The sequence below is a fragment of the Paralichthys olivaceus genome, chromosome 21, assembly GCF_024713975.1.
Source record: "Paralichthys olivaceus isolate ysfri-2021 chromosome 21, ASM2471397v2, whole genome shotgun sequence".
Classification (NCBI taxonomy): domain Eukaryota; kingdom Metazoa; phylum Chordata; class Actinopteri; order Pleuronectiformes; family Paralichthyidae; genus Paralichthys; species Paralichthys olivaceus.
The window spans coordinates 9,180,273-9,204,183 of NC_091113.1; the positions used below are offsets into that span (position 1 = coordinate 9,180,273).

Below are 23,911 nucleotides of genomic sequence, written 5' to 3' on the forward strand. Positions count from 1 at the left end.
ATTGGAATAATTTCAAATTTGGGCAGAGAGATTTTGGCTCAAGGTTGCATTAACTGGAGATGAGCATCTCATCTAGCCTCAGTTTTGTATCTCAGAAATGTAAACAGATTTGGCAGTCGTGCACTGGCATGAGCTGATTTACATATGGTGGCGAGGACTCTGGCACAATTGCCCCAATTCCAATGGTTACCTCCTGTCATTTAATCAACAGAGTCCAAAACTCTCAGCCCAAGGGACACTTGAAAAAGCCAAGACGTCTTTGTTGCTGTGGCCAAAACAGAGGGCAGGGCCAGGACTTCTTTTTTCTCCACTTTCTTTCACATTAAGAGATTTTTCAATGTTTTTCAACAATTTCGTTTATTTCTCAGAGCATAATTTATGGACATTCATTTAAAAACAGGGCATGTTGGACTTATGCAGATCCAGTGAATTTAAATGCTGTTTTTTAAGAATACTATTACAATTACTATAATAATAATATTTTTTCATATTATTATTATTATTAGTAGTAGTAGTAGTATATATATATATATTTATATATGAGGGCATATATGTATGTTTGTGTGTGTTCAGACTAATTCATCACTTTTGTTTTTTTCCTTTCTTCCACTCCTTTGGATTAACTCCTGCTCCCTGATGACAATCTAATATTTGCTTTGTGATCCAGAATCTTGATCTGTATAAATTTAACTATAGATCGATAATCTATAAGTGATATTACAGGACCCTGGTGGACAGTTGTCAGCAGCCGGTGTTTTGCTCCGGTGCAGCAGAGGAGGCGAACACGGAGGAAGTCCCCCCACGGTGTCCGGATGTGGACGTGGCACAGCGCTGCAGCAGTTCCGCTGAATGTCCGCTCCTGACACCGACAAGAGACGGGATTAGTGACAAACAACCCGGGACGACGTCTGCCTCCGAGTTTGTCGGCCGCCGGGTTTCTCAGCTCGCCCCGGACAGAGGATAACCTTTACTATTCACAACACTTCGGGGGTATGTTTCGGTTCGAGGCCGGTTAATGAGTCTCATAACCCCGTCCGGCTCTGACTCTTGACGGCGGAGCTTGGATTCTGCTTCGGTTAGCTCATGCTAGCTAATGCTAACGGACGGCTAGCATCGCCCCGCGGAGTACCTGGAGCTTTACTAGCTTAGCTGCTAGGCTAACTGCTGCTAGGTCCGGTTGCGGCGATACCCGGCCACAGCTGATTCAGCCGCTCGCTGCTGTCATCGTGTTTCAGGTTGACCCGCTGCCAGTGTCAGCCAGCGAACCAAACCCTCCCCACTTTAAAGTTTATTAAACGAAAGCTGTTTTTACACCAGCGCCTGTTAGCCACGCCGTTCATTAAACCAGGTTGTGTTTGTGGGGGTTGCTTGACATGTTGTGTTGCTAAATGTCGGCTAGCCAGTGAGCTAATGCTAATGCGGCACTGAGGTTGGCTCCTGTTAGCATATTGCAAAGCTCTCTAGCCTTTTCTTGTTGTCACACTTAACTCCTACGAAGCGTGTGTTCTTTATTTGTTCATCTTGGATGTGTTTGTGCCCTCCGGGTTTTCCAAACCGCCGACCGAGTCCCGTGATGGTGCAACCCCGGCCAGGGAGAGCAGATGTGGGTCACTCAACAGGCCCGAAGTACTAAATAGCTGGTCGGCTCCAGCGATTGTATTTCTCGTTGTGGCACCTGCACTGCTGAATTATTCAAAGGCCCCGCTCGTTCAGCCCGTGTTTGTCTGTTAGCTGATACTCATCACTCTGTCATACAGGTGAGGCCACTCCACAAGCCTCAGTGAATACATAACTCCGTGTATCTGTTAGCAAGGCTCACGCTGACATGTGATGTGGAAGGAGTGATCAAGCCTGTAAGTCGAGCCACTCTTTGGGGCCATGTCATAACTCCACTGTTAAACATTTATCTCAGCCACATGCAGGAGTCAGGCAGACTGTCACCATCATATCAGGCTTCGGATGTCACTGAGAAAGTGTCACAAGTCCAGTGGATTGTTTGTGTCCAGCTTTACATTGTTGCAATTGTTTGCTGATCATTTTTAATGTGAAGTGACTTGTGTCAACAGTTTGTGTGTAAACTGAATTGTTAAGAGGCCAAGGAGCAATCTGTGGGTGTGGCACAAAAAGCCAATAAAGGTGTTGTTACTGAACCAGGAAAGAGTAACGTTAAACAAGGCCCGCTGTGTGACTGACTCAAGGTCTCCATTGACAGCTTAGAGCTGTGTAGGCTCCAAGTGCTTTGTTTGTTAGTTCAGGTGCGTGATGAACTACTCAGTGTGCGACTGTCCCGTCTTCTCAGGACTGCCTCCAAATCTTTCCTCACAGTGATCTGACTATAGCTCAGCTCAAGTACCATTTAACTAAACTAGCCAAGACTGTTCCTTAAATGACAGACTTTGCAGTTAATAATAGACACACTTAAAAACATTCCTGTTTGAGTTTTCTTTCCATTTTGTGACATTGACATACAGCAGTTACCACCTGCTTGATGGGGCATGGCCTGGGTTCGAGTGTAAGGTATTATGTAGTGGATGTATGTTGACATGAGTCATAATCAGGCTCTGCTGTGTAAAAGGGAATCAAAATTCAGATTTGTGTCCATAGACAATATTTTTCCCTTATTTGAAACAGTTTATAGGTTTTATGTTGCAAACAGTCTCCGTCCCTTCAGGGGAGGGGAACCCAAACTCTCACAGTAGTCTCAGTGGTGAAATCTCAGTTTCCATCTTGGAAACAGGTTAAGTGAGTTTATACCATACTTGTGACAATTCGTTTTAAAACTGTTTCACAATCTATCCAGATTTAGGGATGAACTGAGGAGGATGAATGTAAACCAGCACACTCCAATGGCCTCTCCATACGGCCAGCCCCAGCCTGGCTACAGCCATCCCGGCTACGCTCCCCTGGATGCGGGATATCCTGTCCAGTACGCACCCTACAATGGCCCTGCCTCAGCCTACCAGCCTGGGGCTCCACCACAAGGTAAAATGCAGCTTCTGAGCAAGTGTGCATCAGAGTGAGTAAAAGAGAGTGACTCCAGAGCTGCTATCAGACATGCACTGGACTCTGCAGTTCCTCTGTATTTTTTCCAGAGGAGGTGCATGTGTGAACGCAAATGTTAGAGGTGGGGAGTGGATGACATGAATGAAAAAACAAAAAGAAAACATATCTCCCGGTGAAAAAGCAGAGTCACACAAGTAGAAGATGTCAAGAGAGTTTGTGCTGATAAGATCTGATGAAGTGTCAGGGTGCTGTACACATCCACAGCAGACTCACAGTGTTGAGTATGTGTGAAAGGCAAACTCCGGGTAAACTCCCTAGCCAATTCTCCAGATTTTACCCAGATGTCACTTCTGAAAACGGCTCAGGTAAACTGTGATGCTCTGCAAGCATCTTCAGAGCCAATTACTTTGCTTTCCGCCATTTGGATAACCATGTATGTGTGAGAAAAGCACCCTAGCTGTGCATACTAATCTGAATCAAATGCCCTCTCATTCCTTCATGTTGCTTTACACTTTTCCCTACCTCTCTGTGTGTGTGCCCTCTTTCCCTTCTTTTCTTATATTTCAGATTATTCTCCTTTCACAAGCTTTCCCTCTAAGGCTGTGGCAGCCACCCCAGTCTCTGACCTCTCCTCTCCTCTTGACTTAGGTAACTGCCTCCTGTGTTTTTCTTGCTCATTTCACACTCTACATGGTCTGCAATCATCTCAAGTCCTCTCTGCAGCTACAGGCGTTATTCTTGCCACCATGTCTTTTTTGGTGGAGGATAAAAGATCATTAACATTGGAGACTACTACTATAAATAATGGCTGACTAGTTACTAACCTTTTTATTACTTAAGTTTTGAAGTGACGAGAAACATTTTCCCATGTGAGAGTGATGTTCCAATTCAAAAACACAGTTCTACTTACTCCCCCTAGTAAAAACTGTTAGAATACAGGAGATTTTTACAGAGGATACTGGGAGCGATTGGGCCTCTTAATGATGTTTCTAACATGTGACAGATGCAAAACTGAAAAACGATGAGAATACAAATATCTGAGAGGTGTGGCTTTCATTTCAAGTCTTGATTGGTCCCATGAAGCCTTCTGACCATCTCAGCACAGTCCTTGTATCAGTCTGTTGTCTGTGCTGCTAACGTTTTGGAATATGATCATTTAGTTTAAAAAAAGGTGTCGTGTCCTATCGCTACTAATCTCATCACAATAGAAAGATTGAAATCTGAACCGATCCGGGATTGTTTACAGCAGGTTTCACTTTTTTTCAGGTCTTTGTGTGTAATGTCTTGTCTCTGCTTTTCAGGTCCTGCCAGGGGTCCTCCCACATCTGGACCCCCGCCAGTCTCAGCGCCCCAACCATATAGTCAGTACAGTCACAGTCAAGGGGACATGCAGAATGGACCCCCACCTATGACACAAGCACCAACCAGGTAGTTACATGTTAGATTAAGTAACATGTTCTCAAACGTCTTATTTTATGAATCCGTTTTATTAAGATTCTTGGGCTACTTTGGAAATGCCGCTTCAATGAATTGTGTTTTTTCTAGGCCTCCTGTGTCTCAGCCATACAGCCAGGGAGCTGTGAACCTGACAGGGTCACAGTCCAGCTATCCTCAACACCATGGGCCTCCACCCACAATGCAGCAGGTCACCAACCAGATGACTGGGATGCAGATCAACTCTGGACCGCCAACCCCAGCAGGGCCAGGATATGGTAAATTTGGGTGGATTTATACTTGACTGGAATGATGATTTAAATATGAGCTGTGATTTGGACATACCTCACAGAATGCTAAATATTGTTTTTGTAAATACATGTAGTCCGTCACAAACACGCAGTCTGTTGCTCTCTCTCTCTCCAGTCCCACCTCACTCCTCCCAGCTTCCCATCAGTACCGCCTACTCTGCCGCACCTCCGCCTGCCTACACACAACCTCCTCCCCTGGCATCCTCGGCTCCCACCCAGCCACCAACTCCCTGTGGCCCTGCAACTTCTCAGCAATACTACGGAGGCCCACTGCCTCCTTCCCAACAGCCATTCAACTCTTCTGTTCCCCCTACCTCTCAACAGCCGTTCACCTCCTCTGCACCGCCACCTCCTTCATCTCAGCAAAACTTCCCTCCCTCTTCCTTCTCAGGTCCCATGCCTCCACCCAGCCAAGCTCCTGCTCCTCCAGTGTCCCCACCACAGCAGTCCTTCCCCCCAACCCAGCCCCCCTTCTCCTCAGCACCTCAACCTGTCAGCCAGTCTGCCTTCATCTCTGGTCCTCCTCCCCCTGCCCAGGGCTCCTTCCCACCTAGGGCACTTCCTCCTTCCTCTCAACCTGGACCTTTTCCTCACCCTGGTCCCCCTCCCACCTCCACTCCCCCTGGCCAATACCCAGGCTCCATGCCTCCTCAACAGCAGCCCCTTCCATCCCAGCCATCACCTTATCACTCAGGTCCACCTCCTCCCAGAGCTCAGATGCCTCCCACTTCCATGGCCCAAAGCAACCACCTGCCTCCAGGACCACAGGGCCCACAGTGCCCTCCTGGGCCCCTGCAACAGCCTCCGTCTCAGCCTGGTATGCAGGGTGGATACCCTCCACAGCAGAACGGTGAGGAGACTGCAGCTTACTATAAGCTAATATTCGTTACTGTCAGGTTTTTTTTCAATTGCTAACCGGTTTTCTTTTTAAGGTGCTTTTGGGCAGGTGAGAGGCCCTCAGCCTGGCTATGCAGGCCCTTATCCTGGGCAACCAAACTATGGAGCCCCTGCACCAGCACCAGCTCCTGCTCCAGCTGCACAGAAAAGACTTGACCCAGATGCCATTCCTAGCCCGGTGAGCAAACAATACACATAACATCTTGTAGTATATCTATTTCTGTTTATCACACAAATTTTTTGAGACAGGGTCAATGGAAGGAATGATGAATTTGCAGCACGACATGTACACTCAGTGACCATGTTTTTAGATACACATATATAGTCCAACGCCATTGAATATGTCATAAAGTCCACTTCAATTATGCATTTCATGATGTAAGAGTTTACTCTGTCATGGAAGTGATTTAAATTAACTGTGAGGTCATTGGTGATGTTTTGCTGTAATGCATCATAGTCATATGATCTTTTTAAAATATTCTGGCTCCATTATGTGTCTAAAGAGATAAGACTAGATTATGTTATCTAGTAAGACAACACAAACAGCTATGATCTTAGTAATTAACACATTTCTGACATTCTAAACAAAAGCCAAACTCTATAAATGTATCCATGAGACACGCATAAGATGCACACATGCATGCAGAAGTTTGACTGCAAGTGGATCATCTCAGGCGACTATGACAGAGCCTGAACACAGTGTTGACACCTGGGTTCAACTGTACAGGTGTACCTAATACAGTGGCCACTGTGTGAATATGACTTTGCAATAACCATGTATGGCTGGGCAGTAATTACATTATTATAACATCCTTACATTGAACAGGATTTTTAAAGATTATTATGTCATATAACAAGTTACTAAAATATAATAAGTTGTGAATGTCACGATCGTACCAATCATAGTTCAATACCAAAAATAAGAAATAATCTAATAAATAAAAAATTATTCACCCAACCTGGGAAGTCACATTCACCTCTAACTATCACAGTGTATATATATTATTATTTTTTTGTCTTTGATCTGAGTACTGCCCAGTAGTAGTTTGTGTTTGTGTGTGATACTCTGTAGTCTTCTCCTACCTGTAGAGCTGCTCAGCATGTGTGTCAAATAGGCTGACGGTATATTAACTTATATCTACATGCTCTTGACTGTCATGAAGTCTACAATACCACTAATCTATAATCAATACTACTGACCAGTATCTGTCTGAATAACCACAGTGCTGCTTGCTGCTCAGTGCAGTATCACTGAGATTTTTTTCTTCTCAAATCTCTTTTTTTTAACTTTTCACTCTGTATTTATTTATTTATTTTGTCCTGTTTTCGCACAATTTGCTGGACAAACTTTTGAATGTAAAGCAAGCGTCTGACATGCCGGCTGTGCAGAAATCAAGACATAGAATAGATCCAGACGCTATCCCCAGCCCAGTAAGTTTCCTGTGTGTGACTGCCTTATACCTCTGCTGCATCCCTGTTGCCTTTTCTCGCTTGCACTAACCTGCATCTTTCACCTCTTGTTCTTTCCTTCAAAACCCCTCAGTCAGAGATTGCTCCTGTCAGAAAAAAGAACGATATAAACATGTTGTTTGTTATGTTAATTTTTCCGTCAACCCTGCTAATTTGTGCACAGTAGAACTGGAAATAGACTCCATTTGTCTGCTGCAGATAAATTCTGGCAGCAGATAAAATAGTTGTGGTGAATTAAACTGAATTATTTTGGGAAATTATTTTATTTCCTTTCTTTTGCGAAGAGTTAGATGAGAAGGCTGATACCACTTTTTTGTCACCTTAGCTTTGGCATATTATTTCTACTTTAGTTTTTTACAGATTGTCATTCATGCAGCTCAGCCAGCTACCCCACCCCCATCCCTCTTAATCTGTTTCCATGCCTTGCATGCTGGCCTGTAGTCTTTTCACTTACCCACAATTCCTTGGATTAATGGCATGCATTGATGAATCCTACCCTTTTTTCCCTAGGGGATGTCATTTAGATCTGTTTTATTCATATTTGTTGGTCTACACAAACGGCTTCAGCATGAATCTGTACTACATGTCATCTTAGTCATGGCTTGACTATGATTTTTTTTGTCCACAGATGTTGACTTATTTCATTGTGTGGTTAGTAGCTGTGTGTGTGTCGGGGTTGTGTGAAAGTCCTCTCCTGCGTGGTTAAGTGTTCCTCTTTTAAACTTTGTTAGTCCCTGTATGTTCACAGTGTTATGTGAACATACATGTGTGTTTTAATGGTGTGAACAATATGGATTGAAAAACCTTGTTTCCCTCTCCTTTTCAGATCCAGGTAATAGAGGATGACAAGGCTAAGAGCAACGAGCCATTCACCACAGGGGTCAGAGGTCAGGCCCCACCACTGGTCACCACCAACTTTCAGGTCAAAGACCAAGGTAGCTTCTACTTTCTTTTAAGACATACTGACCCTTTTCATATTTCCATTTGTACAATCAAACAGGGCCTTTCATTTCTTCAGTTAGTTACAAGTCAAAATACAATCTTGACATGTATTTATTGTGATATTGATGGAAGAATTGTGTCTGTGTTCAGGGAATGCCAGTCCCAGGTTTATTCGCTGTACAGCGTACAATATGCCTTGCACAGCCGATATGGCCAAGCAGTCTCAAGTGCCACTGGCTGCCGTCATCAAGCCCCTCGCCACACTTCCACCAGATGAGGTGAGCCCTGTCTTCCTTCCACTCTCGTCTCTCTAGTATTGTAGATAGATTGTAGATTGTTAAATAGGACTTTAATTGGTATGGGCCTGCATGTTATTGCATGATAAGAGAAGACGTTAGTCGATATGAATGCTATCAGAAAGCACAAAAGAAAGAATACATTATTTTAAATCAAGCAAGGTTATAAGGTTATAGAATATATCGCACTTAGTTGACATGTGTGAAATATTGTAATATCAATAATTCTGCTGGCCACCTAAGTATTTCCCTTGCCACAAAATCCTCTGAGTATCTAGGATAGATTGTAGTTTCAATCTGATTTATCAGTGAACTTCCTCTGTATTTCACCCTGTGTATTCCAAACTGCAACTCTATCTTCCACTGAGATTTCCATAACAGTTGTACAGCTTTTACTCTGAGCTTATTTTGAAAAAGATTAGTTTTCAGGGCAATGCCTGATATGTAATTATTATCACGACACGCCTGTGATGTCAGTGGGATAATCCGTCTCAAAATCATAGAGCTGGGAGTGGCTGCATGACCTTGTTTCATGCATTTTGTCGTCAGTATCTAGACTGGAGTAGTTTAACATTACGTCATTTTGGCAGGAAAAACAACTGTAGGGTAGAGAGGTTGTACATCTTAAGTCATAAGGGTGTGACACACATTACCTCCCGTTTCAGTAATCCTGTCCAGATAGATGAAATCACTCTCTTTGCTAAATTATGATTCTCTGACTCTTTTTCAATAAACCTCTTGGGCACAGACCCCACCATACCTGGTGGACCATGGCGAGGGTGGTCCAATCCGCTGCAACCGCTGCAAGGCCTACATGTGTCCTTACATGCAGTTCATAGAGGGTGGTCGCCGCTTCCAGTGTGGGTTTTGTAGCTGTGTCACAGAGGGTGAGTTTAAGAGTTTTCATTTAGTTGTGCAGGGAATAAGAAAAGAAAAACATGTTTTTATAAATGGTAGAGTATTTATATGCTCTGTTTATCCATCTGCTGTTTTCCCATAGTGCCTCCACATTACTTCCAGCATCTGGACCACACTGGTAAAAGGGTAGACTGCTATGACAGGCCGGAGCTTTCGCTGGGCAGCTACGAGTTCCTGGCCACTGTTGACTACTGTAAGGTAGGACCTGGTGCCAAGTTATAGCATCCACAATGGATTGTTTACTCCTGAGTTTTCTCAGGGATCTGCAGAAGTAATTCTCTGGAATACAAGCTTCTTTCAGGAAACTTTCTAATATACTTATTATATCTTTCCATCACTTAATCGTGTTTATCTTAATCCCACTACTATCCCAGGTATGGTGGAAAGTGTTTATTAATACTGAAGAGCTTTGTTCTCTGTGGTTTGGAAAAAATAAGACCTGATTTAGGATTAAGATTTACATAAAATTGCTTCTGTGACACCGACTCAGTGACTGGTTTTATTGTGGGATCAGTGATTACTATTTATTGATCAGATAGAAAAGTAACTTTCAGACAACACATTGAACAGAAGTTTCTCAGTGATTAATATGTTACTGTAATTTACACGCATCTTCATACTTTGTCTTGTACCGACTTCAACAGAATAACAAGCTCCCTCAGCCTCCAGCCTTCATCTTCCTCATTGATGTGTCCTACAACGCTGTGAAGAGCGGCATGGTCAGCATCGTCTGCCAGGAACTCAAGACCCTTCTCGACTACCTGCCCAGGTAACACACAAGAAGAGGGAAGAATAATTTGCTAGAAGCAGGGAGAAGGGTCCAGGATCCAGTGAAGAATAGGCTGATGGAAGGAAATGCAAGTGTGGATAGTGGGAATGAGGAAAATAAGAAAATCGAGTGAGGAGATAAAGAGGAAATAATGAATCAGAAATATAAGAAAAGGAAAATATTAATTAAAGTCTAAATTAATTAGTCTATACACTCAGTTCTAGCTTGTGAATAATCTTGACCTTTTCACCATCTCCTCTTTTGTTTCTCCGTCCAGGGAGAACCCAGAAACGGACTCTGTGGTGCGGGTGGGTTTCGTCACCTACAACAAGGTTTTGCACTTCTACAATGTCAAGTCGAGCCTGGCCCAGCCCCAGATGTTGGTCGTGTCTGATGTGTCAGACATGTTTGTTCCCCTGCTCGATGGTTTCCTGGTCAACGTAAATGAAAGCCGGCTAGTTATTGAGAGGTGGGCGTACGCAAAGCACAGCAACAGATCCTCAAGGTGTCAATGGACAGTCAAATTGATTTGATTTAATCTCACACTGTTTGTGTTTTCCAGTTTACTGGACCAGATCCCAGAGATGTTTGCAGACACCAGGGAGACGGAGACAGTCTTTGGACCTGTAATCCAGGCAGGACTGGAGGCACTGAAGGTAAACACTCTGAAAAATCTTTTGAAGGCATGATAATTTCATTTAAACATTTAGTTTGAGAAGCAGAATGTATAAAACCAACCAAAAAACAGACGGGTGAAATCATAACCTCCTTGCCAGAGACTCTGGTAGTTTTTAATACATCTGTATACATGATACTTGTCTTGTAAAGAGCTGCTGACACGGCTCATGATTTCTATGTTGCTTTGTTTCTCAGGCTGCAGATTGTGCTGGGAAGCTGTTTGTGTTCCACACCTCTCTGCCCATCGCAGAGGCTCCTGGAAAATTAAAGAACAGAGAAGACAAGAAGCTGATTGGGACAGATAAGGAGAAGGTAAACACGAGTGTAGCAAGATGTTGTGTTGTTAAAGTATCCCTCGTTTACTTCCTACACACTGACTCTCCGTCCTCTCCAGTCTCTGTTTCAGCCTCAGGTGGGCTTCTACAACACCCTCGCTAAGGAGTGTGTGGCCCAGGGCTGCTGCGTAGATCTCTTCCTCTTCCCGAACCAGTTTGTGGATGTTGCCACGTTATCAGTGGTGCCCGTCTCCACCGGAGGTTCAGTCTACAAATACACTTACTTCCAGGTGAGAGGAAATCCCCGTTCCTTCCTTCAGTCTCACCCTGAAGCTGCTGCAATGTTTCTCATTGTGTTTTTGTTTTCTTTATCTCAGGCTCAATCTGATCAAGAACGATTCCTGAATGACCTCAGACGAGACATTCAGAAACTAGTAGGGTTTGATGCCGTCATGAGGGTGCGAACCAGCACAGGTAAGACAAGCCCTAGCTGAAAACCAGACGAAAAACCATAGTCAGATTGAAAGAAATGTGACAATCTCCTCCCCTGCTTTACTCCACACCCTCCCCGTTCCTCAGGTATCAGAGCGACAGACTTCTACGGCTCCTTCTTCATGAGTAACACCACAGATGTGGAGCTGGCAGGCCTGGACTGTGACAAGGCCGTCACTGTTGAGTTCAAACACGATGACAAGCTCAGCGAGGAGACAGGGGCACTCATGCAGGTGTGCACATTTGTCTTTGTAACAAAATCTTGTGAGGGGAAGAAGGGAACACTTTTATTTAGAGTTTTTAATCACATATTTTGAAACACCAATGATCAGTTATCAGATTATGGTAGATCGTAGCCACCTGACATTTTTGTCAATCAATCAAATAACCTGGAATCAAACGTAGGTCATAGAAGAACAGCTGCTGTCAGAACTCAGAGGACCAGTAATTTAAGAGTAGACCCTCAGTGTTTTAAGCACAGCGACTATTTAGACTTCACTGAATGACTAAAAAATCTTAGGAACAAAAAACGCAAAGTCTTTACATGTGTAAATAAGACCTGCCTCATTTGTTTGCTTGCAGTGTGCCGTGCTGTACACCAGCTGCAGCGGACAAAGGCGCCTCCGCGTCCACAACATGGCTGTCAACTGTTGCTCTCAGCTGGCTGACCTCTATCGCAACTGTGAGACAGACACAATCATCAACTTCTTCTCCAAATATGGTGAGGACGGCTCAAAGAGCTCAACAGGGAGGATGAAGAGAGTGTACAGTAGAATTTTACACACTCAGCATTTTACTCTGAAAGTTGCCAAAGTGGAAAAATAAATGAGAAACATTTTTCTAAAAGTAAAGCAAGTTAGCATCGGTAGCTTTAGCAGTTGTTGCTTCAGTTTTTAAAATCATGATAATCATTGTAATACAGTAATCCATTTATTTTATACTGTTAATTCTTGGATGTTACAATTAAAGTTTGCACTGTCTATGTGTTTGACAGCTTTCCGGGGTGTCCTGAACAACCAAACTAAGGCGGTGAGAGACACTCTGATCAATCAGTGTGCTCAGATTCTGGCCTGCTACCGGAAGAACTGTGCAAGCCCCTCATCAGCTGGTCAGGTATGGAAAAAAATCTGCGCTTTCACACTCCGCTGACATCACATTCAACACTTTACTCCCCTGCTTTTTAGTTTTGTGCTGCGTTTATTCAAGCATTATCCACATGAATGTTGTGTGTGGTTCAGGACCTGACCTCATGTAAACTTTGTTTAAAAGAATTAAATACATTTGAATTCGTCCACATCTCGTCACCTTCATTCACCATCAGAAAATGTATTTGTTGTCACTATGGAGGAAACCAATGTAGCAAATATGCATTAGTTGCATGTGATCGTATATTTATAAATACAAATACACTTATTTTTAAGTCTGTAAATAGCATTTGAATGTTGTGAAAAAAGTCTCAACTAAAGTAAAGCTTAAGTTTAAATCAAGAATTAACTTGTTGCTCACTTTTATATTTTAATTTTTATAGCCCTAAAAGTATCTAAAATGGATGGTCTCCTAATTACAGGTTGACATGTCAGACAAGAAACCCTTCAGAATCATATTAACTGTCGTCATTAAGAGTCTGTTAATGTATTTGAACACGTAACATCTGTATGTGTGTGTTCTCCAGCTGATCCTCCCAGAGTGCATGAAGCTGTTACCCGTCTATCTCAACTGCGTGCTGAAGAGTGACGTGCTGCTGCCGGGAGCCGACGTCTTGTTGGACGACCGAGCTTACCTGAGGCAGCTGATCAGCTGCATGGATGTCTCGGAGACCCATGTCTTTTTCTACCCCCGCCTCCTGCCACTGGTGAGATCACACACATACAGAGCCGTTTGATCAGCAGATGGCAAGGCTAACACACTCATCTAATATTGTTACATCTCTTTGTTTTTCCAGATTAAGCTTGAAAGCGGGTCGTTGCCGGTGGCGGTGAGGGACTCGGAGGAGAGGCTGTCGAAAGGTGGAATTTACATCCTGGAGACGGGGCTCCACCTCTTCCTGTGGGTGGGTGCCAGCGTTCAGCAGGAGCTGCTGCTCAACATCTTTGGCACACAGAGCTTCAGCCAGATCGACCCGAGCATGGTGAGAGTCATACAGAGATATTTTGTAATTAAAAGCTAACGTCAATTACTATTGATTTTCCATTTATGACGACATTTTTGTGCAGCAGTAAACACGCATGTTTATTATTTCAAGTATTTTTTAAAAACTTTCTGGCATCAATTATTGTAAGATTATTAGTATTTCTGCGATACCAATTCGACCCTGTTAGTTAAAGTGTGGTCTGTCCTCGCTGAATGTCTGTGCTCTGTATTTCAGACAAGTCTACCAGAGCTAGACAACCCGTTCTCTCAGAGACTCCGAGAAATCGTCGACTCCTTCAGAGCACAGCGACCCCGATACATGAAGGCAAGTTCTCTCTTTTTCTCTCCCTCAGTAGAATGTTTGACTCCCAGCCCTCCTCCTACCTGCTCTGTTTTTCTTCTGTTTCTTACACTACTTCTCATCTCTCACTCTCAGCTGATGGTGGTGAAACAGGAAGACAAAGCCGAGCTGATATTCAGGCACTTCCTGGTCGAGGACAAGAGCGCCAGCGGAGGAGCGTCATACGTGGACTTCTTGTGTCACATGCACAAGGAGATCCGCCAGCTTCTCAGTTAGGCGCCCTCGCCTCAGAATTTCCCTTTGTTCACTTGTATGACCCCGACCACCGCTGACCCAACCCACCTGGTTCACAGCTCCTCATAAAAGAAAGAAAGCGTTTTATCATCATCTTCTTTTTTTTTTTTTTTAACCTAACAAACTAAAGATCTTGTTGCTCTCTGCCATGGACCAGCTGGCGGATCTCATCATCTGAGTGTGTGTGAATGTGTGTGTGTGTGTTTGTGTGCGGGGTGGGAAAGAGAGAGAGAGAGAGAGAGAGAGAGGATGTGATGTGATGTCATTAGAGGTTTACTCTGCCTCAAATCTACTGCTCCGACACAGCAGGAGCAGAATAAATGAAGAGGGAGGGTAATGTACATACACAAGTGAACAATTACATGTATGCAAGAGACTAAACGAGCGATGGAGGAGGCTGATGTTGACTGTAGTTGGTGTACTGTCTTATTATTAGCACTGAAATACATAGAAAACAATTTTTATATGATTGAATCCAAATAGAGTGAAGGACATCTACATACAAGTCATAAATGGAATTACATAATGAATGCTGTTCTTTCTGTCTCATCTCCCATTTAATCATGGCCTTAGTACCCCCTCCCCATGCTCCTCCAATCATCGTGTTTGTTTGTTTCCAGATGTGAGGATTAGTCGCCCGCTGCCCGATTCTTATTTCCCAATGTTGCTCTCGGTTCAATCATCTGAATTTAAGCACCGAGATGAACAGCTGGCAAGTTTTCACCTGCAGGAGGCATTTAGAATATAATCTGCTCTCAACATCAACAGATCAACTGAAAAATAAGGTGCGCTGAAAACATAGTCATTACGGTAATTCGTATGATGCAGATTTGTTTAATATCGGCTTCAGTTGAGTTTTCTTTGTCGGTACCAACATCTGGCTCCCTCCTGTTTACTCACCGACAAACCAGATGTGCATTTCAAATCACTGTCATGATTCTGTTTTGAGAGTTTTAAGTCTATGCAGCACTGGGAAAGGTCAGAGATGGAAAAAAGGAAAAAGGACTAAATGAAAGAGGAAAACAAAATTGAAGAAGGATGTGAACTTTTGATCTCAGCATGACGGCGATGGAGAATCCTCCATAACTGAGGATGATTGTGTCTGTTGATGGTATGTAGTGCGGCAGACTTTATATTAAAGAGTTTTGATGTCCTAAAATGTATAGAAATGCATTTTTAAGCCGACAGAAATAAACAGAGGGAAGGCTGATAAACAGACATCAGATCATGATTGCAAACTTTGAGTTGTCTCCGCACTGACGATGTTCAGTGTGTAAATAAAATATATAATCTGTACAGAATTAATAAGAAAATAACAATTTTAAAGACCTGCCTGAGCAGCTGTGGTTTGTTGATGGTTGGTTTCTCTGTCACAAAAATGGCCTAAATTTAAAAATCATGGTTTTTACTGGAGAAAAGAAGACTGGCTTTGTGATCTGTGTGTGTGAGAGAGAGAGAGAGAAAAAGAGAGAGTGTGTGTGTGTGAGTGAATGCAGGGTCGGTCCTGGTGAATTTCTTCTGAGGAACAGAGGGATCAGCCAACACATACACACACATTCTACCCATGAGATTAATTTCAGTCTTCTTCATTTATCACTTTCCGTTCTTTTCTTCTTTTTTTTTTTTACTTTGTGCGTTTATTTGTGTGTGTGTGTGTCGCCCTCTGTTCCATCTTCACGTTCACTGAGTTTGACCCATTGTCTCGACTGTAACCTCAATTTCTCCTCCTTTTTTTTTTCTTTGATTTGTTTTTTTCATTGCCTCTTGGGACTGCTAATAAAATGAGGTTAAAAGCGCAACTCCACACGTTGCTTCTCTCTTTTGTTTTTCTTTGCCTTCCAGAGAGAGAGCCTTTATTAGAAATATTCACTTCACATTGCTCTACTAATGACATTTACATTATTGAACAATTTTGTTTTTTTCCAAATTACAAAACATTTTCACTTCCTCTCAAGGGGCTGTGTTTTTACTCTCATGGTTAAAGAGATGAACACATTTTCTGTTTCAACACTTGGGACAGCCAGCAGTTGGAGGCAATATGCTTTTGTGTTGTTTGTCCATCCCATTCTTGTGAACATCTGAGGGACGCCTTTTCACTTGAACTCGAAATCAACAGATTCAATTTGAGGTGGTCAAAGGTCAAGGTCGCTGTGACCTCCTTGTCAATCAATCAAATCATATATTTGTATAGCCCAAGTCACAAATTGCCTCATATGGCTTAAGAAGGTGCAATATTCTCTGTTCTCAACCCTTGATATAAGAGTGAGGAAGGAAACTACCCCAAAAAAAACTTTTAATTGGAAAGAAACGTTTAGAAACCTCAGAGAGAGTCATGTGTGACGGAGCACTCCAGGACGGACAGATGTGCGTGAATGTAACATATCAGAAACATGTCATATCTCAAGTCTGCCTTTGGTGAATTCCTTCAAAGTTTGACCAGTTTTCAATTGGACTCAGATGATTTCAATGGTCAAGGGTCACAGTGAAAACTTAAGTGTTCTAAAACTGCAGTGCAATAATTCTACTTTTTATTTGAACTGAACCTTTATGTGTAGAGAGCAGGAGGAAACATGAAGCATTCTTTATGTCCTGGTGATCATTTAGCAGAGGGTGATTGTGGCGCCCACCCAGCCAAGGTGAAACCCCGGGTAGACGGCATCAGTGAAGGAAGTTTGGAAGGTGTGGAGGAGGGTCAGTGAGCCACAGGAGGAGACCAAGTAGAACGACAGTGTCCCCCCTGACCAGTCCAGAAAGACTGCTACTTTGTTGGAGCTGGGTGTGATGGTCAGAGCAGTGTTTGTGGCGTTGTGCACGACCCTGAAGCTATCGTTTGTGCAGCTGAGGCCCCAGGAAGAGTCATTCCGGCCTAACCAGCTGTCGCCTCCCTCTCCCTTCCTGCACATACGTCTGTAGGCTACTCCTATGAAAGTTTTCCCACTCCATTCTGTCTCCCAGTAGCACCGGCCGCTCAGTCCCTCTTGACACAACACCTGTCTCCAGAAATCAAACCTCTCACGGTGATCGGGATACGACTGTGGTGTGCTACGGTCTGCTTTTGTGTTCTCCTTGGACAGAGCCAGGTCTTTGTGCGCTGTGTTTGGGTCCAGGCTGAGTTTGGTGATATCTGATTCAACAGAAATGTTTGTCAGTGTAAAATGTTACCAAGAGCTGTTTAATGAGATTAGACGGAAACAAAGTAAAAAGTGCTGGTTACTCACATTTCTTTGGACCTGGCTGAATCCTGGATTCACCACACTCTTCCACACTAAAACATAATAGAAGAACAAAGCTTTTTATTTTTATTTAGTGCCTTTAACTATTACAGGTGATAGAGGAGGTCGTTATTTATAATCAAGCAGAGATGAGCTCTGGCTGAAGGAGGTTTCAGGTTGTGAAACTTAAAACCAATCAGAATTTATCACACAGGTCTCTCAGAGGCCACAAACATTTTTCCCTGAGACCTGTTGACAGACTTCGATAAATAAAATCCTTGCATCATGACCATCAAAATCTTCAGAAAGTTAAAAGCACATCTAGGGGCAGATCTAGGATTTTTCCAAATCAGGGGCCATAACTGGGCAGGGGCCGATTACATGTTCAACATCAATGTATACAGTTCCTGGTTCAGTAAAATGCACATTTACTGCCATTGCTTGATTGCTGTCAGCTCTATAACTTTGAGCAAAGACGCACATAATTGAATACATTTTGAAAATCGTGACTGGTTACATCACATTGTGTACTTAAAAAAGCTTCTACAATAAAATTCTAAACAAATTGTCACATTCATTCTTATATATATTATATATATTCTTGATTCTGGCCCTGGTCTCTACCTGAGTTTCTGCAGGCTGCATTGTGGCGCATCCAGTAGAGCAGACAGCAGCTGCAGGCCCAGGTCTCCTGGGTGGTTGTAGCTCAGGTTGAGCTCCCTCACACCGGATGAGTTCAGAGCAGACGCCAGGTAAGTGCAGCCTTCTTCTGTCACTCTGCACAGGGACAATCTTTGAGAGAAGACACCGAGACATTTTATCCATCTTGATCTCCATCACAAATGACAGCAGCGAGCAGAGTCTGCATGTTTGGCTCTGCACTGTACGCTCCTTTTAAATAATTCATCTGGAATGGAATTTCACTCGAGGGCACTCACATGAGTATTTCCAGTTTGCAATGAGGACTCCCCAGTCCCTCTGCGAGCTTTGAGATTCCTGTGTCCTGAAAGTCGTTGTCAGTGAGGTCCAGGACTTTGAGCTGGCAGGATGCTGAGCTGAGAAATGAGGCCAGGGCGTCACAGCTTCGATCAGTCAGGTTGCAGCTCCTCAGTCTAAGAGAATAAAGTGTAAAACCATTTGCTCACAGATGGAAAATGATCATGAATAAAAACTTAGAGAGACATGTCAGATTTGGACCTCAGTGTCTCCAGTTTGCTTTTCTTCAGTCCAGCAGAGAGCAGTATAATCCCTGAGTCTGTCAGGCTGTTGTTACTCAGGTCCAGCTCTCTCATTTTAGACAAGCTGATGCAGTTTGCCAGGATTTCACAGCAGGTCACAGTGAGATTACATGATTTCAGACTGGAATAGAAAAGGTGAGAGGAGAGGTCAATAATGGAATAAAGAAAGGATATTTATTTGACACTTTAATTATTTTTTGTTTGCTCCAGGGCCTATGCATTAACATGGAGGAGGTAAGGTTTATGGCTTTTACAGCAGCCAGCCACCAGGGGGCAATCGAGGCGCTTTGGCATCACTTCGGTCCATCTTCATTCACAGTCTGCAGTGCAGCTTGGTTGAATTTAAAAGGACTGTTGGGCCTTGGGAAAGGTATATGTACTCTACCGAGTGCCGTTCTAGTTCATCAAAACACTTACTTTGCCACTTGAGCAGTTTTAACAACAGGCAGCAGCCTCACAAGTCCCTCCTCAGACCTGGTGTAGTTGCTCAGCTCAAACACAGTCAGTTCTTCCTCTGAAGTCAGCAGGACAAAGACCAGAGTGGTCCACTGTGCAGGGGACAGTTTGGCTTTGTTCAGACTGCCGGAGCTGAGGTAGCTCTGAATCTCCTCCACAAGCGAGTGGTCGTTCAGCTCAAAGAGGCAGTGGAAGAGATTGAGGCACCTGTCTATGGACAGACTCGACCTGATCCTCTCCTTGATGTGTTTGATGATCTCTGCTCTGGTCCGTTGTTTTGTTCTGTTGCTGGTCATTAGATGCTTCAACAGAGTCTGACTGGACTCCAGAGACAGGCCCAACAGGAAGCGCAGAAAGATGTCAAAATGACCATTCTCACAACGCAGAGTCTTTTCCACTGCCTCCTTATAGAGGATGAGCTCTGAAGAGTCTCGGAACTGGAAGAGTCCCAAGGAGGACTTCTTCACCAGGACGTTGACGTTGTCGTTGTGGAACATGAGGAAGACGTACAAAGCAGCGAAGAATTCCTGCACACTCAGGTGCACAAAGCAGAACATCTTCTCCTCTCCTAGTGAAAGCTCCTCATTGAAGATCTGTGTGTAGACTCCTGAGAACATGGACGCCTGGGAAATATTTATTCCGTTTTTGATGAGATCTTTCTCGTAGAAGATCAAGTGGCCCTTCTCAAGCTCCTTAAAGGCCAGTTCACCCAGCAAGATGAGGTTATCTCTGACATCAGCGCTTGACTCTCGTCTTCCAGGCCACCTCTTCTTCATGTTCTGCACATACAAAGACAGGAAGTTTATGTACATTTTAGTGAGAGTCTTTGGCGTGTCTTTACTGTCAGTTGTCGCCAGCTGTTTCCCGAGAACACTCGCCGCCATCCAGCAGAAAACTGGTATGTGGCACATGATGTGAAGACTCCTACAGGATTTCACGTGGGCGATCACCCTGTTTGCCAAGCTCTCGTTGCCAATTTTCTTCCGGAAGTAGTCATCTTTTTGCTGGTTGTTGAACCCTCGGACCTCCGTCACCAGGTCAATGTACTCCCCCGGGATCAGACTGGAAGCCACTGGGCGAGATGTGATCCAAACAAGACTCAAGGGGAGCAGTCTCCCCCTGATGAGATTGGTCAGAAGCACGGTGATTTTGGTCTGCTGCTTCCCATCGGAGATGATTTCACTCTTGTCGAAGTCCAGGCGCAGTCGGCTCTCGTCCAGACCGTCCAGGATGAAGAGCATTTTACTTTTACCATCAGTGAAGATTCCTGTGTCTTTCGTCTCCGGGAAAAAGACACAGAGAAGCTCCTCTAGACTATAGGTTTTTTTTGTCATCAGATTCAGCTCTCGGAAAGCGAGTGGGAACACAAAATCCAGGTCGGTGTTAGCTGTCTTCTCAACCCAGTCTAGAGTGAATTTATTAGCAGATACCGTTTTTCCGATGCCGGCCACTCCCCTCGTGATCACCGTTCTGACATGGTGGTGGTGTCGTCCTGGTGGAGGGGTAAAGAGTTCATTGCAGTGGATTGATTTCTCCTGGGCCACATGCATCCTGGACGCCGCCTCAATCTGCCTCACCTCATGCTCCTTATTGACTTCGGCACTTCCTCCCTCAGTGATATAGAGCTCCGTGTAGATGTTATTGAGAGGTACTCTGTTTGCCTCTGTTGTGAGCCCTTCAAGCAGGTGGCTGAACTTCCTCTTTAGTGTCTCTCGAAGTTTCTGCTGACATTCAGCTACTTTGTTGTCTGAGGGAGAAAATGCGTATGAAGGTCATTTAACTTTCAGGAATAAAACTTTTCTGTCAATATGTCAAATTCCTTTTGACAGTTTGAAGGTGATGGGTTGTGTGAATTACTCACTTTGGGGCTGCAGAGACCCACAGGTGTCGTGGTTCAGTGCTTCAACGATACACCCTGCCGAAGAAGAAAATGAAAGATCAGCGGAGCCCAAACTTCCTGTTTTACATTCACCGTTTATACTGTGTCTCTACCTTGGCTGGTTGAGGTGATATTGATGTTTATGTTGCCAATGTTAGAATTGATGATGGAAGGAGCGACCACGCTGCTTCCATTCTGAGCAGAGATGCTGGGAGGTAAATGACGAACCAGAGCCTGGATAGACGGAAGTGACTCTGAGAGAAACAACAAAACTCGGCTTCAACAGGTTGTGACGGGAAAAAATTTATTGTAGTAAATGATTGCTGGAGTAAAACTGAGAACCAAAACAAGCAAATACATTCATGAACACAATGTTATTGACAAATCTTATCTTTGCACTGGATCCATTTCCTTGCAGTGTAAGGTATTTTCAACTCATTCAGGAGCTTATGTTTTTATCTGCGTTCAGGAAGCAGGAGTGGAGGAAAGTAGAGAGGTGTGGCCCAAGGAAGATGCCATCAAATTTAGGTGCAGATCCGATCAGGGAAATATCTAGAATCTTTTTTTTTTTCCACATTGCTTAATCCTTTTTCAAAATGTTTGTGAATTTCCCAAGAAATAATCCAGAGAGCTTTATGAAAAACAATCTGTATCTAACTAGTATTTATGAACAGGTGAAATGTTGTGAAGATCTGGATAATGATCCAGATTTTTAAAATCAAAATAGCTATTTCAGTTTTCAGAAACTTTATGTGTACATGGAATATGATGTCAATGCATGTAAATGCAATATGGCAATACAGTGGCCAATCTGTACCCTTCTAGTTCTTAATCTGACTTGCTTACCTTGTGACACATCATCTGTTTCATCAGCAGAACTCTTTTCCTCCATGTTTTTCACATCCTCTCCTTGATCTGTGCATTGTTGCTTCTCATCAGCAGTCTTCATCTGAGAGGAAGAACTGCCTGCACACTTCCAGTCGATTACTTCCAGAGGATCAGATCACATCCAGTCCTTCAATCTATGATAAACGATCAACATTCTTTCACATACAGGACAAGTCAAAGCTACAGATGAAACCTTAGGAAAACACTTACCTGCTTCGGCAGTGATTTGGGTAATGGCTGTTACAGCTGCTTGTGCGCAGTATTTTCAACAGATACTATTCAGAAAAGAAACTGTCTCTTTCAAGCTCCCGTGACGTTATCAAAAACCGGAAGGTGGTGTTTCCTGTCTGCACAGTCCTCGCGTGAACTGTGACTCTTAACATTTTTTTCTGAAGCATTAACCTCAGTTTAATAAAAAAGCTGGAGTAGATTTTCTGCGTTTTATGTTGGACAATAATACATTGATATTATTTACCAGGCATCAAATAATTATTTTAGTATTTTATACTATATTCATTTTTACATTATATAACATTCATTTGGAAACACTTCTGTCCCCCCAAAAAAACCTTACATTTGGTGCACAATAAGAAGTTCTCATTTTAAATTTGGATTTTATTATATTTTTTGAATCAAATTACTTACTAGTTTATTATAAATCTATCCATCTATCTATCTACTACCAAATAGAACGAATCATAAATGTTTTCTTTTTTGTTATAAGAGTTATAGACAGGCGTGTGGGATAGGAATGCTATTCCAGTTATTTTTCATAGCAAAACACTTGTAAGTGTGGGGATTTTAAGACGGCAGTGAACAGCTGCGTTCTTAGTGGGGTGAAAATCTGAACAGTTGTACCTGCTTTGTACAGACGGTGGAGGCAGAGTCCACTTTTACTCCATGTGCAGAACATTGGTGATGGCTGCAACACTGGTTTGGAGCAAAGGTATTCATGTAGCAAAGTTATTGACTGATTCATTGGTGGCCTGTGAAATTTAGACATTTAAGACTCTCTGTCACACAACTCTCTGTCACACAACTTGTTTTATTGCAGAGCCACTAACTCCCTATGTTCCTACCATCACCTAGTAGTTTCTAAGTCAAGGCTGGTAACCAAGGGCAACCAGGCTTTTACCATCAGGGCCCCGAGGATCTGGAATGCCAATTTTTAAATCATTGCTTCAAACATATTTATTACATCATATTATTTATATTTTAATTTTCTTACTTAATTCAATTTTTGTCTTGCTTCGTTTTGTGTTGTATGATGCCCATGTATTTTGTAAAGCACTTTGTAACTGTCTTAAGTGCTAAATAAATAAAGTTTTGTTATTTTCATAATTCAACCATATACTGTAAATGTCCATTCAGGTTGTCCTTTGTAACCATCCCTCTTGTTCATCCTCCAAATTTTTTTTTTTTTCTCAGTTTCACATCAATTGATTATCAATAATTATTGCAGATTATTTCAATATTAACTGGTTCATCAACTACTAATAGAGCTATAGGGAGTTGTTTTTCTGTTAAATCCTTTAACAGATGCTGCTCAAAATACTAACAGTACGATTTAAACTTGACTGACCTCTTGTGGAGACAGCAGGGCACTAAATCACATCACCCCTGCACCTTTACAAGTCAAGATTTCTTCATCTATCACTTGTAGAAATTTTATTCATTGCTTACTTTTATTAAGGTTTTTATTATTATGTATATTTTTTATTTACTATGTTTCCCTTTGTAGATTTATTATATTTATATCAGTCAACTATACTGATCTGTTTTCTTTACATCATAGTTCCTTTGTTGCGATGCCTTAAGTTACTATTATTGTCCATGTTTGTAAGCTTCAGTGTTAAATAAAGTTTAAAAAAATATTTTAAACTCTGAATGACTCAAGTGTGATTTACTTATCACTTATTCATCCTGACCAAGGTGAGTGAGCACACTGGCATTTCATCTGCAGCACCATCCTCTTTTCACACACACACACACACACACACACACACACACACACACACACACACAGAC

The 23,911-nt window shown here is 42.9% G+C and overlaps 2 protein-coding genes across 5 annotated transcripts; one reads left to right on the top strand and one right to left on the bottom strand.

Moving 5' to 3' along the window:
* The first annotated feature begins 849 nt into the window (after positions 1–849).
* sec24c (SEC24 homolog C, COPII coat complex component) lies at positions 850–16,009 on the top strand. Of its 4 annotated transcripts, XM_020107998.2 has the most exons (25): positions 850–990; positions 2,801–2,982; positions 3,571–3,651; positions 4,305–4,431; positions 4,549–4,715; positions 4,864–5,598; positions 5,681–5,823; positions 7,008–7,076; positions 7,942–8,050; positions 8,208–8,335; positions 9,102–9,240; positions 9,354–9,469; positions 9,916–10,040; positions 10,318–10,509; positions 10,603–10,696; positions 10,914–11,030; positions 11,113–11,283; positions 11,371–11,467; positions 11,573–11,718; positions 12,068–12,206; positions 12,480–12,598; positions 13,158–13,337; positions 13,428–13,613; positions 13,851–13,940; positions 14,052–16,009. In XM_020107998.2, the coding sequence occupies exons 2-25, from the start codon at positions 2,823–2,825 to the stop codon at positions 14,190–14,192; spliced, it is 3,771 nt and encodes a 1,256-aa protein (XP_019963557.2). In that variant the 5' UTR covers positions 850–990; positions 2,801–2,822; the 3' UTR covers positions 14,193–16,009. The 4 variants fall into 4 exon arrangements, with proteins under 4 accessions (XP_019963557.2, XP_019963558.2, XP_019963559.2 ...); XM_020107999.2 differs by lacking the exon at positions 7,008–7,076; XM_020108000.2 differs by lacking the exon at positions 3,571–3,651.
* A 1-nt stretch (position 16,010) lies between these two features.
* On the bottom strand, positions 16,011–22,246 carry LOC109643012 (NACHT, LRR and PYD domains-containing protein 3-like). The gene is made up of 10 exons (XM_020108002.2): positions 22,094–22,246; positions 21,842–22,017; positions 21,109–21,249; positions 20,978–21,031; positions 19,078–20,863; positions 18,620–18,781; positions 18,361–18,534; positions 18,047–18,214; positions 17,429–17,475; positions 16,011–17,334 (listed from the first exon to the last, which is right to left on the bottom strand). Exons 2-10 carry the CDS (start codon positions 21,942–21,944, stop codon positions 16,811–16,813), a joined length of 3,159 nt encoding a protein of 1,052 aa, XP_019963561.2. The 5' UTR covers positions 21,945–22,017; positions 22,094–22,246; the 3' UTR covers positions 16,011–16,810.
* Positions 22,247–23,911: the final 1,665 nt, after the last annotated feature.

Excerpts from the sequence above, each read along its gene's own strand:
- sec24c (XM_020107998.2), top strand. The coding sequence starts at position 2,823 with ATGAATGTAAACCAGCACACTCCAATGGCCTCTCCATACGGCCAGCCC. Across the intron at positions 2,983-3,570 it reads GCCTGGGGCTCCACCACAAG|ATTATTCTCCTTTCACAAGC; the intron begins GTAAAATGCAGC and ends CTTATATTTCAG. Across the intron at positions 8,336-9,101 it reads CCACACTTCCACCAGATGAG|ACCCCACCATACCTGGTGGA; the intron begins GTGAGCCCTGTC and ends TCTTGGGCACAG.
- LOC109643012 (XM_020108002.2), bottom strand. The coding sequence starts at position 21,944 with ATGAAGACTGCTGATGAGAAGCAACAATGCACAGATCAAGGAGAGGAT. Across the intron at positions 18,215-18,360 it reads TGCAAACTGGAAATACTCAT|ATTGTCCCTGTGCAGAGTGA; the intron begins GTGAGTGCCCTC and ends CTTCTCTCAAAG. Across the intron at positions 17,476-18,046 it reads TGCAGCCTGCAGAAACTCAG|TGTGGAAGAGTGTGGTGAAT; the intron begins GTAGAGACCAGG and ends ATTATGTTTTAG.